The sequence below is a fragment of the Astatotilapia calliptera genome, chromosome 17 (genome assembly GCF_964374335.1).
Source record: "Astatotilapia calliptera chromosome 17, fAstCal68.1, whole genome shotgun sequence".
Classification (NCBI taxonomy): domain Eukaryota; kingdom Metazoa; phylum Chordata; class Actinopteri; order Cichliformes; family Cichlidae; genus Astatotilapia; species Astatotilapia calliptera.
In genome coordinates, this window is record NC_137438.1 from 239,052 (window position 1) to 251,727 (window position 12,676).

At 42.7% G+C, this 12,676-nt stretch overlaps 1 protein-coding gene and 1 pseudogene across 1 annotated transcript; one reads left to right on the plus strand and one right to left on the minus strand.

Moving 5' to 3' along the window:
• Window positions 1–151: 151 nt before the first annotated feature.
• Window positions 152–2,080, plus strand: phax (phosphorylated adaptor for RNA export). The gene has a single exon (XM_026148158.2). It carries the CDS (start codon window positions 488–490, stop codon window positions 1,715–1,717), a length of 1,230 nt encoding a protein of 409 aa, XP_026003943.2. The 5' UTR covers window positions 152–487; the 3' UTR covers window positions 1,718–2,080.
• A 2,560-nt stretch (window positions 2,081–4,640) lies between these two features.
• LOC145421347 (uncharacterized) lies at window positions 4,641–6,886 on the minus strand (annotated as a pseudogene).
• Window positions 6,887–12,676: the final 5,790 nt, after the last annotated feature.

Genomic DNA, 12,676 nt, shown 5'->3' on the forward strand with positions numbered 1-12,676 from the left:
ATTGGTTTGCACGTTAGCTGTAAATAAAGTATTGAAGTAATATATATTTACATTTAGGATACTTCTCAACCATATTTGACGTGGTTCGTTTATAACGAACGTTATAACGTTTAATCGCTTTTGTTTATTTTGAAAGGGTGTCAGAATTTGAAGGCGGAAGTGTCGGTTTAGCCTAGCGCGGATTTTTTTTCTGTGAGTTTCAAGTTGGTCTGTCAGCTTCTTCCTAGCAGTTCAGTGTGTGACTGAAATAGTAGAGCAAGGCTGAAGTCCAGCTGTATACAGAGCAGAAGGCCTGCTGCTGTAGCCTGCACTGGAGGTATTTCCTCTGTAACCCGGACTTAATTAATTCTCTGTTGGGTTCAACGGTGTCGTTAGCCGCTAACGGTGCAGCGTTAGCTGTTCACGCTAATTAGTGGCCTCAACTTTAGCCGATGTAATAAAACAGGAGTGTACGGCCATTAGCTTCGGTGTGGCTTTCAGACAAGAAATGGCGGGAGGCAGAGATCTCATGGACGGTGACCTGGAAGATGGAGAGATCTCTGGGTCCAGCTCGGATACTGAGATGGGACCAGCCACAGCAGCACAAGAAGCTCGACCCCAGGTTCCCCCGGCTTTCTGCGGCCAGTCTTTCCAGAACAGATCCTATGCTCAGACACTTCCAGCCGCAGCTTATCGCAGCACAGGTAGGACGGCAGAGTCTAGTGACAGTGACCCGGAGTCCTCTGACGAGGAGGCGGCTGTTTGGCGCCGGAAACGCCAGAAAGTGTCCAGTGCTCCACAGCCGCCTGCATGCAGCGCCCGGCTAGGGCCGACCCCTGTGCCCGCCCAGGGGACGACGGGTGGCCGCAAGGTGAATAACATTTGGGGCTCTGTAGTACAAGAGCAGTGCCAGGACGCTATCACTGCAGAACTTGGCATATTTGGCATGGATGGTGTTGGCATGTCCACCAGGAATGTGGAGACTTATAATTTCGTCCTAGCTCGGAAGATAATGGAGAAGGAGAGGGAGATGGAGGCACAGTCAAAGGAAGGAGGAGAAGTGAGCATGCTGGATGCTGAGCTGGAGGAGTACATGAAGGGTAGGGGGTCAGAGGAGAACACAGGAGGTGATGCAAAGAGAAAGAGACCTGCAAAGGAGCGGCTGGGCCCCAGAGCAGAGATGGACATCAAGGGCCGCTATGAGATCACAGAAGGTGACCCAGATGATAAGGTGATAGAGGAGATTGCGTTCAGGCTGCAGGAGCCCAAAAAGGAGCTGATCACTCGAGTTGTCAAAGTAGTTGGCAAGAAAAAAGCCATAGAACTTCTCGGAGAGACTGCCACCCTGGAGGAGAGTGGTGGTGTGTACACCATGGACGGCAGCAGGCGTCGGACACCGGGTGGGGTGTATCTCAACCTGCTGAAGAACACCCCCAGTATCACCAAGGCCCAGATCAAGCAGATATTCTTTGAGGAACAGGTGAAGGAGTACAAGAGCAAGAAGGCTGCCCAGAAGAGGAGGCGACATTTGGTGGCCAAAAAGATGAAGCAGGCCATCGGCACCCTAAACCTGCAGGAGCATGATGACGTCTCCAGAGAGACTTTTGCCAGTGATACCAACGAGGCTTTGGAGTCTCTGGAGGAAGCTGCAGAAGACGAGGAGGCTCAAGAGGAAGCTGCTGTGGGCACTGAGGAGACAGCAGTGGTCTACAACGCTGCAGACCTGGAGGTGTTTTGAAAATAGCCTGCTGTCTGAACAACGATGTTAATGAAACACTGAAAGCACTGAATATGTGATTGGTTCAAAATCCACACTGGTGTCCTTTTTTGTTTTTTGTTTGAAACCTTAGCAATAAAAGCAGCGCTTCTGTTAACAAATAGTTACAGCATGAACATGTTGATTGGAGCTTTTGCCGTTCAAATGTTGTTTTGCCTTTTAAAACCAGTCCTTCTCAACAAAATGATGTTGTGAGAGTCAAATTCATAACCATTTGTTGCTGTAAGTGTCATTATACAAACAGGTCTTGAGTTATTACTTTCATGGATGCACCTCGGTCTGGAAAATAATAAAAGTGGTGACTCAGGTAAAAGAATTAAAAAACTGTAGGGTTCTTTTTTTGTGCACTCACTTCCAAACACAAAATAACATAAATGTTATATAAGGTGAGTTTTAGTATCATCAGATCAGGATTCCTGTACTGACATTCATACCAAGTGGGGCTTCTCAAAGAAAACAAAGGCATTGAATGGCTGATGTAAAAGTGCTGAAGTGTCCACTAGATGGCAGCCATGTTCCAACTTCTGCAAGAGTGGAGAGCCCTTTTAGTCCAAGGCTGTATAGAAAGAACCCTTAACCGTTCCGTACAGCATATATAAAAACGTATAATATAAAAGAATAACTCAAGAATTAAACTGAAAAATGCAAAACTGCATGCATATGAAGTGCTGCCTGCTATAGTAAAGGTTAAACTACCAGGTCACAGGTGTCCTGTTTAATTTGTATAACTCTGGTACAAATGTACACAGTCTGCCTGGCTCAGGCGTGTCAAACATATGGCCTGAGGGCGAGAATCAGGCACACGTGATTATGAAAATGTAAAGGAGAAATTCTGTTTTTACAATGAAAAATAAATATATTCATCCATTGAGCACCACAAATGATAAACGTCCACCACGTTAGACCTTTCACATTTGTCATTCTTTATGCAGGTGGTTAGGACAGAGTGTACTCGTAAATGACATCCTCATCTCCAACTTAAACATCTCTGCACTGATGAAAATGTCAGTTCCTGCTTTTGTTTGGGGTTTTTTTTTGCGACACCACTACTCAACGAGTGGTGTCTTAAACAGGAATCCTAAATGTCAGCTGAAGAATGATGATTTCTACAAGAAAATCCTGAAAAACCATCGGCTCACGCCCTGAAGCTGAAGCACATTTAGGTCATGCATCAGTACAATGATCACACGTCAGCAATTAGTTTTTCACATAAGACCAGGTGGGTTTGGATAGCATTTTTTTCTTTAATACATGAATACACCATTTACAAACTGCACTTTATATTTACTCAGGTTATCTTTGTCTAGTATTAAAATTAGTTTGACAGTTATGCAAAAACCAAACACGTTTGATTCAGAGGAATCAAATATATGTTTGTTTTTTTAGAATTTGTGAAACCTGTGCTGTGCTTTCAACATCTGCAAAGGCCCAAAACCTGAAATCTGAAGACACAAATCTTCGTTGAGGTTCACTAACATTTTGTTTTACAAAGTCTCGCTTCTAAGTGTGAATGGTTGTCTGTCTCTGTGTGTTAGCCCAGGGTGTACCCCGCCTCCTGCCCTAAGACAGCTGGGATAGGCTCCAGCCCCCCTATATATATGTACAAAAAAAACAAGCTCAAGCTCCCAGGCCTCTGGTAGAGGACCCGAGCTTGAGGGTCCTGCAGTATCTTAGCTGTTCCCAGGACTGCGCTCTTCTGGACAGAGATCTGCGATGTTGTTCCCGGGATCTGCTGGAGCCACTCGCCTAGCTTGGGAGTCACCGCACCTAGTGCTCCGATTACCACGGGGACCACCGTTACCTTCACCCTCCACATCCTCTCGAGCTCTTCTCTGAGCCCTTGGTATTTCTCCAGCTTCTCGTGTTCCTTCTTCCTGATATTGCTGTCATTCGGAACCGCTACATCGATCACTACGGCCGTCTTCTTCTGTTTGTCTACCACCACTATGTCCGGTTGGTTAGCCACCACCATTTTGTCCGTCTGTATCTGGAAGTCCCACAGGATCTTAGCTCGGTCATTCTCCACCACCCTTGGGGGCATCTCCCATTTTGACCTCGGGACTTCCAGGTTATACTCGGCACAGATGTTCCTGTACACTATGCCGGCCACTCTGTTATGGCGTTCCATGTATGCCTTGCCTGCTAGCATCTTGCACCCTGCTGTTATGTGCTGGATTGTCTCTGGGGCATCTTTACACAGTCTGCACCTGGGGTCTTGCCTGGTGTGATAGACCCCGGCCTCTATGGATCTTGTGCTCAGAGCTTGTTCTTGTGCTGCCATATATATACATATATATATATACATATATATAGGGTTTTGGAGTTGACGTCACGCCGCAGTGCACTGTGGGATCGCGGCGCCACGTCAGTAGGCCAGGAAGCAGAACAAGCGCACAGTGTTGGAGTGTTGGAATCGGGACTGCCAGAACCATGCTCAAAATCAGCGCAAAAGACTGGGGCTGTAAGGGGCTGTATCGCGACCGATTGTGTCCAGACGCCAAGAGACGGTACTTTGAAAAAATTGCGTGCATCCGTAATGTGGACCCGTATGAAATAAGGAAGTGTAGTGGAAACCCAGACGACCACTGTGACCGCGTTGTGTGGACACAGAGAGACCTTGCTGTGATATGCATCTTCCCTGATGTGGATTTCTGGGAACCGCGCTTAAAGCAAGCACAAGACTTCTTTCGTAAAGTGTGCCTTCCTGAACTTGTTGGGAAATACTTCTCCAAACAACGTGCTGCTCTAAATAACCTGTAATGTTTCATTTTGTGGTTCAAGATTAATGCCAGCTGTGTGTTACCATGTAAATAGTTTGCATTTCATTTTTATGTGATTGCTAAGTACATGTGAACAGATCAAGAATAAAACAAACAAACAAATATACTATTCTTTTTTGTTTTATTAAAACAACTTCACACAAAGTACAACTATTTACAATGTACTGTACATCCAAAAAAACAGCTTTAAGAATACTCAACAGGAGCAAGTGTCATTTGGCCCTGGTTTGACAACAACACTGGGGCACATATTCACCAAAACACAGCAAACCTTAACGATCTTATCAAGAAGTGTTGTCTTCAGCCTCACATGATAAGAGTAATCGGATTGGCATTGTAGTGTGTAACATTTTGAACTTGTTGCGCTAACTACCTATTACTCGCTCAACATGAATTCTCAGGTGGGCAATTGCTCTTGTTTGTTCAACGTCCCTTGCATCAAGTGTCAGTAGCCTTTTGTGAAAGCTGGAATCTTGACCTCCGCACACATCATTCCTACAGCATTTCTGATGTCAAAGCCTCTGTCAGCCAATACTACGTCCCCTGGTAACAGCTTTTGAAGAATGCCACATCTCTCTGTGATGTGTTTATCTGATGCACGACCCCCCATCCCCTGGAAATGAAAGAAATAGCTCCATGGGGTGTAATCCCGATGAGGTATTTATGGTGTGTGTACCCTTGTAATGAGAGTATGTTTGTGCACGTGCCTTTAAATTAGATGGTCTTTCTGTTCGAATCTCAAAACAGTCAACAATGATGGCTACTCGTTTTCCAAAAGTTTCAGTAAACTGTGGAGGCATTGTCGCCTGCAGACAGTGCCTCTCAGGCCAGTGCACCAGTGCTCCTAAGCGGGCATACAAAACATCAATGGTATCGGTGAAGACAAAAGACAGTGTTTTGTGGGACACATCGAATGGATGACAAAGATGCTGGACTGGAAGATCAAGTCTCAGACGCATTAGTGTGAGTAAGAGCATTTGGAAACCTGTCAGTTTCTTCGATATTGGCAGGAAATCTTTGACAGTGTTGAAGAGGGACATTAAGACAGCATAACAATGTAGTCCAGTGTAATATCTTACTTTTTCAGTATCATCCTTTAAGAAACTTTCATTCAGCTCTGTCTTTTGCAACTGTGATTGAAGCAGTCTGTTCTCCTCTAGCAGCCGGTTTATTTCTGCTCTGCCCTGTTCATTGCACACACAATCCTTCGTATATATATATATATATATATATATATATATATATATATATATATATATCTGCCAAAGGTGCTACTGATGGGTCAAAGATCAGAGTACACTTTGGCCTATAAATTGATTCCATGGTTTCTATTTTAATGCCAACTGCTTATTTGTACTATGCTTTCATTTCAGAGTGCAATTAAAATAACAAATTTCCCACGTGTGGGACTAATAAAGGTTATCTTATCTTATCTTATCTTAATTAGACATTAAAATGCACCATTTTCAATTTGAAAAAAGTGGAAAAATTGAGGATTTCTAAAAGTTTTGAGTAGTGTAGCTTTTCAGTGAGAACTTCCTTTTTCATGACTGTAGCTGCTGAGTGAGGAGTCTTGCTTTCTTAACACTTGTGCTTAAATGTTAGTACTCATTCATTCAAAGTCATGATCAATCTTAGTCTTTCCTGTTTATCTTTCCTGTTTTTTCAAAGCAATTCCCAGATTCTTTGGAGGATTTTCCAGCTAATTAAATTTTTGACAGCACACGGGATTTTCATTGGAATGAAAAAATAAGTGGCTGAAAGCAAAAATGTGAAAAACCAAAACAATAAGATAAAAGAGTCTAAAAGGTTCCATAGTACTGTGTATATGTGTACAGAATATATGCTTAATAAAGCAGGTGTTTCACCTACAGAAGGAGCAGTAAACTAGCGTACAGTTCCAATATTTGCCTAACAAATCCGAGTTCTTACTTGACATAAACATGCCTGAGGAAACAAATGGCCCCCGCTAAAGCAGCTGCATCTAAATCAAAGTAAAAGTATACAGTCTCCCCACACAGCTCTGGGCAAGAATGAAAGCCTTTAATGGTGGTGGTGGATTTGTCAGCTGAAGCTCTTGGAAATGATCATTATCTCTGCTTGTGGCTGCCACATTAAAGGCCCAGTGTGTTGGCAGAAACATGTTTGATAATCCCACCACTTATGGCTGTTTTCATATTTGCTGGCAGATATATCTCCTCTGATAAGCTGTCACTGCGAACATCACGATTCCATGTGGCAATTAGGCAAGCAGATAAGGGTTCACAGAAGGTGCAGAGATCAGTTTCCTGCCATTGACTTTTACTGCCACTTCTTCTGCTCGCAGGCAGGCCGGAGCATGTGAATGCATCGTTTGGTTTAATGGGTAAAGCTGATCAAAGCATGATTTTCAAAGCCTTACTCATATGGAATTGTTACATGCAGTCTCTGGTCTCGGGACCTCTGTATCTGTCACCTGGCAACAAACTTGTTGCCTGGATACAACACGCTGTTTCCACTGGATTAAACAGGACGGGGATTGAAAGACCTGTATCTCACGACAGGCTGGGGTGGAAGTGCTGTGTGATGTTAGCACTGTCACTCCAGCAAATGAAATGTTGAGTGCTGCATATTAGCATGTCTTTGAGATCCACCCACAATCATCCAGCTGTGCTATGAATGAATGGCTCCCTGCCTGCTATGCAAAGACTTTCTTTAATCACTTGACCAGAAGTAAAATGCAGTCTGTGTTTATCAGAGCTAATTTTGGACACGCTGATGGAGAGGCAGAAATGCCACAACCACAATTACACCATGGATCTGCCATCATCCGTCCCATTCCTCTGTTGGACATTCTCAGTCTAACAGACAGTGGCTACAATTTTCACCTTCACTCTTTAACAGTTGCTCAGGGGTATATCAGGTGCCCGTTCAGTGGATTCGAACCTCCAACCTTCCGATCATGGGCCGACCACGCTACCTACTGAGCTATCCAAACCTTTAATTAACGACAGTAAATTAGATAACGTGATCAGAGTGGCTCAACACTTTGGCTGAAGCAAAGGTGAAGAGACAATGGATCACATTCCTACATGTGTATATCAGCTTTGAGGATGGCTTCTCTCCAAATATGATTCTGTTTTCCTCTTTGATTACTGAGAAATATTCTGCACATGGTTTATTACTAGTTTATTTTCTATTCATACCTCATGCGGGGTTCACAGTAACTGGCAACGATTTTCAGATTTTCTATTCTCACGTGCTTTCTAGCAACTTGCAACTTGGGGTTATATGTTGCCTGGAGCAGCTGGGGACTGGACCACCAACCTTCTGACGAGCAGATGAGCTGTTCTACAGAAGCTTAACCTGCCATGCACCTCCTTATTAAAAACCTCATCCAGTGCCACATCAGGGGCCCTGACGTGAAACCCAAACCTCGTCCATCCAAGACTTTGCTCAACCTACATGAAACCTGCCTCCCTCTAAATGTGAATTTTATTTTGAAAATCCAGTAATCTTAACTATGATCCATCTGTATGTCCACCTGTCTGTCTGCAGTTAAACTCCTACACAGAGCTGTATTTATAGGGAGGCATGTTAGTATCAGAGAGTCCTGACTGTACAGGACAAATGGACAGCCACATTGTGGTAATGATATGACAGTCCAGTCAAACTAAGCATGATCACAGTGGCCAGAAAAAAGAGGAACAGGCAGATAATACACGTAAAAACTGATAACTTCATCATCACATGACAGAAAATAATAGTTTGTCCAAAAAGGTGGATTTGTCACCAAAATTACATTTCCGTGTTTTTATCTGAAGTGCTGTAAAATTAGTGTTGATGTATCAAACCAATGAAAGTATAAGTTTGAAAAGCATCATTTAGTTCAGTTCAGTTTTATTTATATAGTGCCAAATTGCAGCAACAGTTTTCTCAAAGCACTTTATATTTTACAATAATACAGAAAACAACAACAACAATCCAATGATCCACCTGAGCAAGCTCTTGGAAACGGGGCGATATCTGTCAGCTCATAGCAAGAGGGTTTCTGACTTTTCTGTGTGAAATTTGAAATTTCTTCCTGGTCTCCTTTGGGTTCTCTGATTTCCTCTCACAGTAACCTAACACGCACATTAGGTTACGTGGTGATCCCAAACTGGCCACAGATACCAGGCATACAACCACTTCAGGCACCGTATGAATGTAGTTGTGGCCTGTAGTCTAAAGCAGCGGTCCCCAACCTTTTTTGCACCATGGACCGGTTTATGCCCGACAATATTTTCACGGACCGGCCTTTAAGGTGTCGCGGATAAATACAACAAAATAAAACTAGTACCGGTACCGAAAAAAAGAAGATTTATTCATAACACACTGAAAAGACCCAGGAAAACAGAGTTAACGATAAAAACGATAACAAAATAACGCTGAAAACCGATAAAAACCCTGAAAACTATACATTTCACACCTGAGCCTCAACTCTCGCGGCCGGTACCAAACGACTCACGGACCGGTCCGAGGCCCGGGGGTTGGGGACCGCTGCTCTAAAGCATGTTCAGTCAATAGTGAGATTGGAAAAGCTGCCGGTTCATTCCACCACACATTTGACATCATAACTTTACAAAATACATTCAAAATAATAGAAGAAGACAATTGGAAACATTTCCTGATGCTGTTTGAGTAAATGACACGAACTAATCTGGATCCAGTCTCATCCATGTGGATCCACTGACTCAGCTGATGGGTAGTGTGGAGTGAAGTCTTGGTCAGCCTGCAGTGTCAGACACTTAGTAGTCAGGTTTCAGTGGTCAGCTGACTGCAGACTCCATATACCATCACAGTTTAGCGGTTAGTTTAGAACAGAGAGACTATTGGACTCATCAGCTCTCATGCTGCGATACCTTTAGAGTATACAACCAGTGTTGGGGAGTAACGGAATACATGTACCGCCGTTACGTATTTAAAATACAAAATATGAGTAACTGTATTCCGTTACAGTTACCGTTTAAAAAGGTGGTATTCAGAATACAGTTACTTTGTTGAAATAAATGGATTACACTGCGGTACTTTCCTGTTTCATATTGTCGCGGGTCAGGACTGTTTGGGTTTTGTTTGACAGCTACGTTCTGTTGTTCCAGGCGGCAGCGTTACGGTTGCCATGGTTACAGGGCGACGCTCTCTCTCTCTCTCTGCGACTGCGTGTTTCCTGGGTGAGAGAGCGCCATTTCGTTGTTGTTGTTGTTGTGCTAAGCTAACAGGCAGAATGCTACAAGCATAGCTCTAAAGAATGCAGCATCATGGGTAGTGTAGTCCGTGTTGCAGGGAGAATGGACTGCCATACACGTTATGGGTCTGTGAGCGCGAGGAGGGAGAAAAAGGGGAGTGGAAAGGTACGAGTTGTCATCGAGGAAAAACGGGAGCTGGAAGCATGTAAATATAATAATAACCACTGCAGCCAAGAAGAGTGCCTGACGAGCCCAGCTGTAAGTAAGCTATTAAGACTCGACTGTACACCGTGTTCGTGTTTTCCTCTGAAAACAATAAGTTCCGTTGGAGCAGCCTTTCAACGCCTCTCTCTGTCTCTCGCAAGAAAAGTTGACCCACACAACAAAGTAAAGCTATTTTTCGGCTACGAGCCGACAGGGACCCCGCCGTATTAGTCAGAGGTCCCTTTACTACAGTTCGGAGTCGCGGACCTTCAGTAATAGTAATAAATCACACAGCAATAGTACATTCACGTTGTTGTAAAAAGCATGATAATATATTAAGTAATCCAAAGTATTCAGAATACGTTACTGTCATTGAGTAACGTAACGGAATACGTTACAGAATACATTTTGGGGCATGTATTCTGTATTCTGTAATGGAATACATTTTAAAAGTAACCTTCCCAACACTGTATACAACCAATCATGTGCATACAGAAATATTCAATATGATCTTTGCAGTGTTATCCTTTTATCTCTGCAAACATCTCTGTGAAAAAGCAGATGCTTCACACTCGCGCTCCTTATTTCTCAATAATCTTTAGTTATTGTCACAAGCATTTTTAAGTGTATTTAAGCATTTTTGGGGGGTCACAAGTGAATTTGACCAGTTTTGTAGGTTGATTGAGCTGGCCACAGTGAGTGAGTGTCTGTTTTTGGATCAGCAGTAACCAGCAAAAAACTAAAGAGGATCACTTTTCATATAATTTTAATAATAATAATAATGCTGCCTGAGAACACATTTTTGAGCGAGTACAAAGCCGCTTTGTGTGGATATAACTCCAGTGTCACTGATGCAGAGGTGTGGACTCGAGTCACATGACTTGGACTCGAGTCAGACTCGAGTCATTAATTTTATGACTTTAGACTTGACTTGAAAAAATGTTCTAAGACTTGTGACTTGACTTGGACTTTTACACCAATGACTTGGGACTTGAATTGGACTTGAACCGGTTTACTTGAAAAGACTTGATATTTTACCCCAAATATAAAATTTAACATACATATTATATAGAGATTGAAAATGTGACGTCATTCACGGGTAGAACCGCAAAGGATTCTGGGAACTCATGGCAAGCGGTACTAGCTAAAATCAGTTACACAGCAATAAAAAGAAACACAAAAATGTCAAGAAGCTGTTGTATTATTAACTGCAATAGCCGGTCGCATGACAGCCACGGGAAGCCGACGGGTAAAGAGATCGGTTGTTATCGGATTACGTCGTTGAAGAGAAATTGTTCGAGCCATGTTTCCGAAGTAACAAAGACGCGACTGGATTGCAGCCATTCAAAGGTCAAATATAACGTCCCAGAACCCTCCAGCTCACAGGTTAGTCTGCTCCAAGCATTTACACAAAGGTCAGTCTGCTGTTGTAGTTAATGCGTCATTTTCATAACATAATTGGTGATATAGGTTACAAGCAAGTCTGGCGCTGAACAGAAATTGTCGCGCTATGCTCCTTTGTTTATTGTGCATAAATAGTGAATTGTCCTGACGCAATATTGCGTTTCGCTTCTGTTATTATGGTACATTGACAAAAACATATACTTTTATTCACAGGATAAAACAGGTTTTTTGTATCACTAATTGCCCAGTACGATTACAGCATACAGTATTATTGTCACTGCTACATTTCTGTGATGCTACCAGAAATTATTTCCACTACTAATTAATTACCGTTGAGCTCAAAGGTCCTATTAATAAACGGTTAACGAACCTGTATTTATGAAGACGATTTGTGAGACTGGTAAACTTATGATGTGTACGATGGTCTTTACTTTCTACACGGTGCATTTCAAGGTCCTGCACCCATCCGTCGGTAAACTGTACCTGGGCTTGTTGCAGTGACCTGAAGTTACTAAACTTCATGAGTGTATGCACTCACTCCAAGAAGCGTATAATTATAAATATGCATATAAATATGCTACGATGAGATAGCTGACTTCATCTAACTAGCAAATGTTGTCCAGGCTACGTTGGTGATACAGTTTTTTTTAATGTGTATGATATTTTTGTCATGCGATTTTAAAGCCGGTCCTACAACCGCATCCAAGAATAACATGCAGCGTATCTCAGAACTGTCGGTGAAAATTATTCTTGGAGCTAGGTTTAATTGAGCTGCATTTTAAAGAGGTGCAATTTCACAATTTGTGTATATTTTCTAAGTTCACTATTTTGTCATGTGTTGAGAAAAACACAGATTTTAAAATTACATGGTCTAATATTTACATTTAGCATAACTGCAACATGCTTTTTTTCGTTTTTTTTTTTTAAAGACTCGAAAGGACTTGAAATTCAAAGTTTCAGACTTGTGACTTTACTCGGACTTTTACACCAGTGACTTGAGACTCGACTCTGACTTGTCTGACATTACTTGAGACTTGACTTGAGACTTGAGGATAAAGACTTGAGACTTACTTGAGACTTGCAAAACAATGACTTGGTCCCACCTCTGCACTGATGTCCTTTCATGCAGCCATTGATCAGCTGTTACTGGCATCTTCTGATGCATTTCCTTTCAGTGATGTTCCTCAGGGGTGACGTGGGAGGCCTCTTTTAAGCAGCCAACTATATCAGTGCTATTTATGACTGTCTCATTACAAAGCTTCAAACATGTGCGACATAACTGCGATCAAAGGCTTGACTTGAATACTCAGACATACAGTGGGTCAACA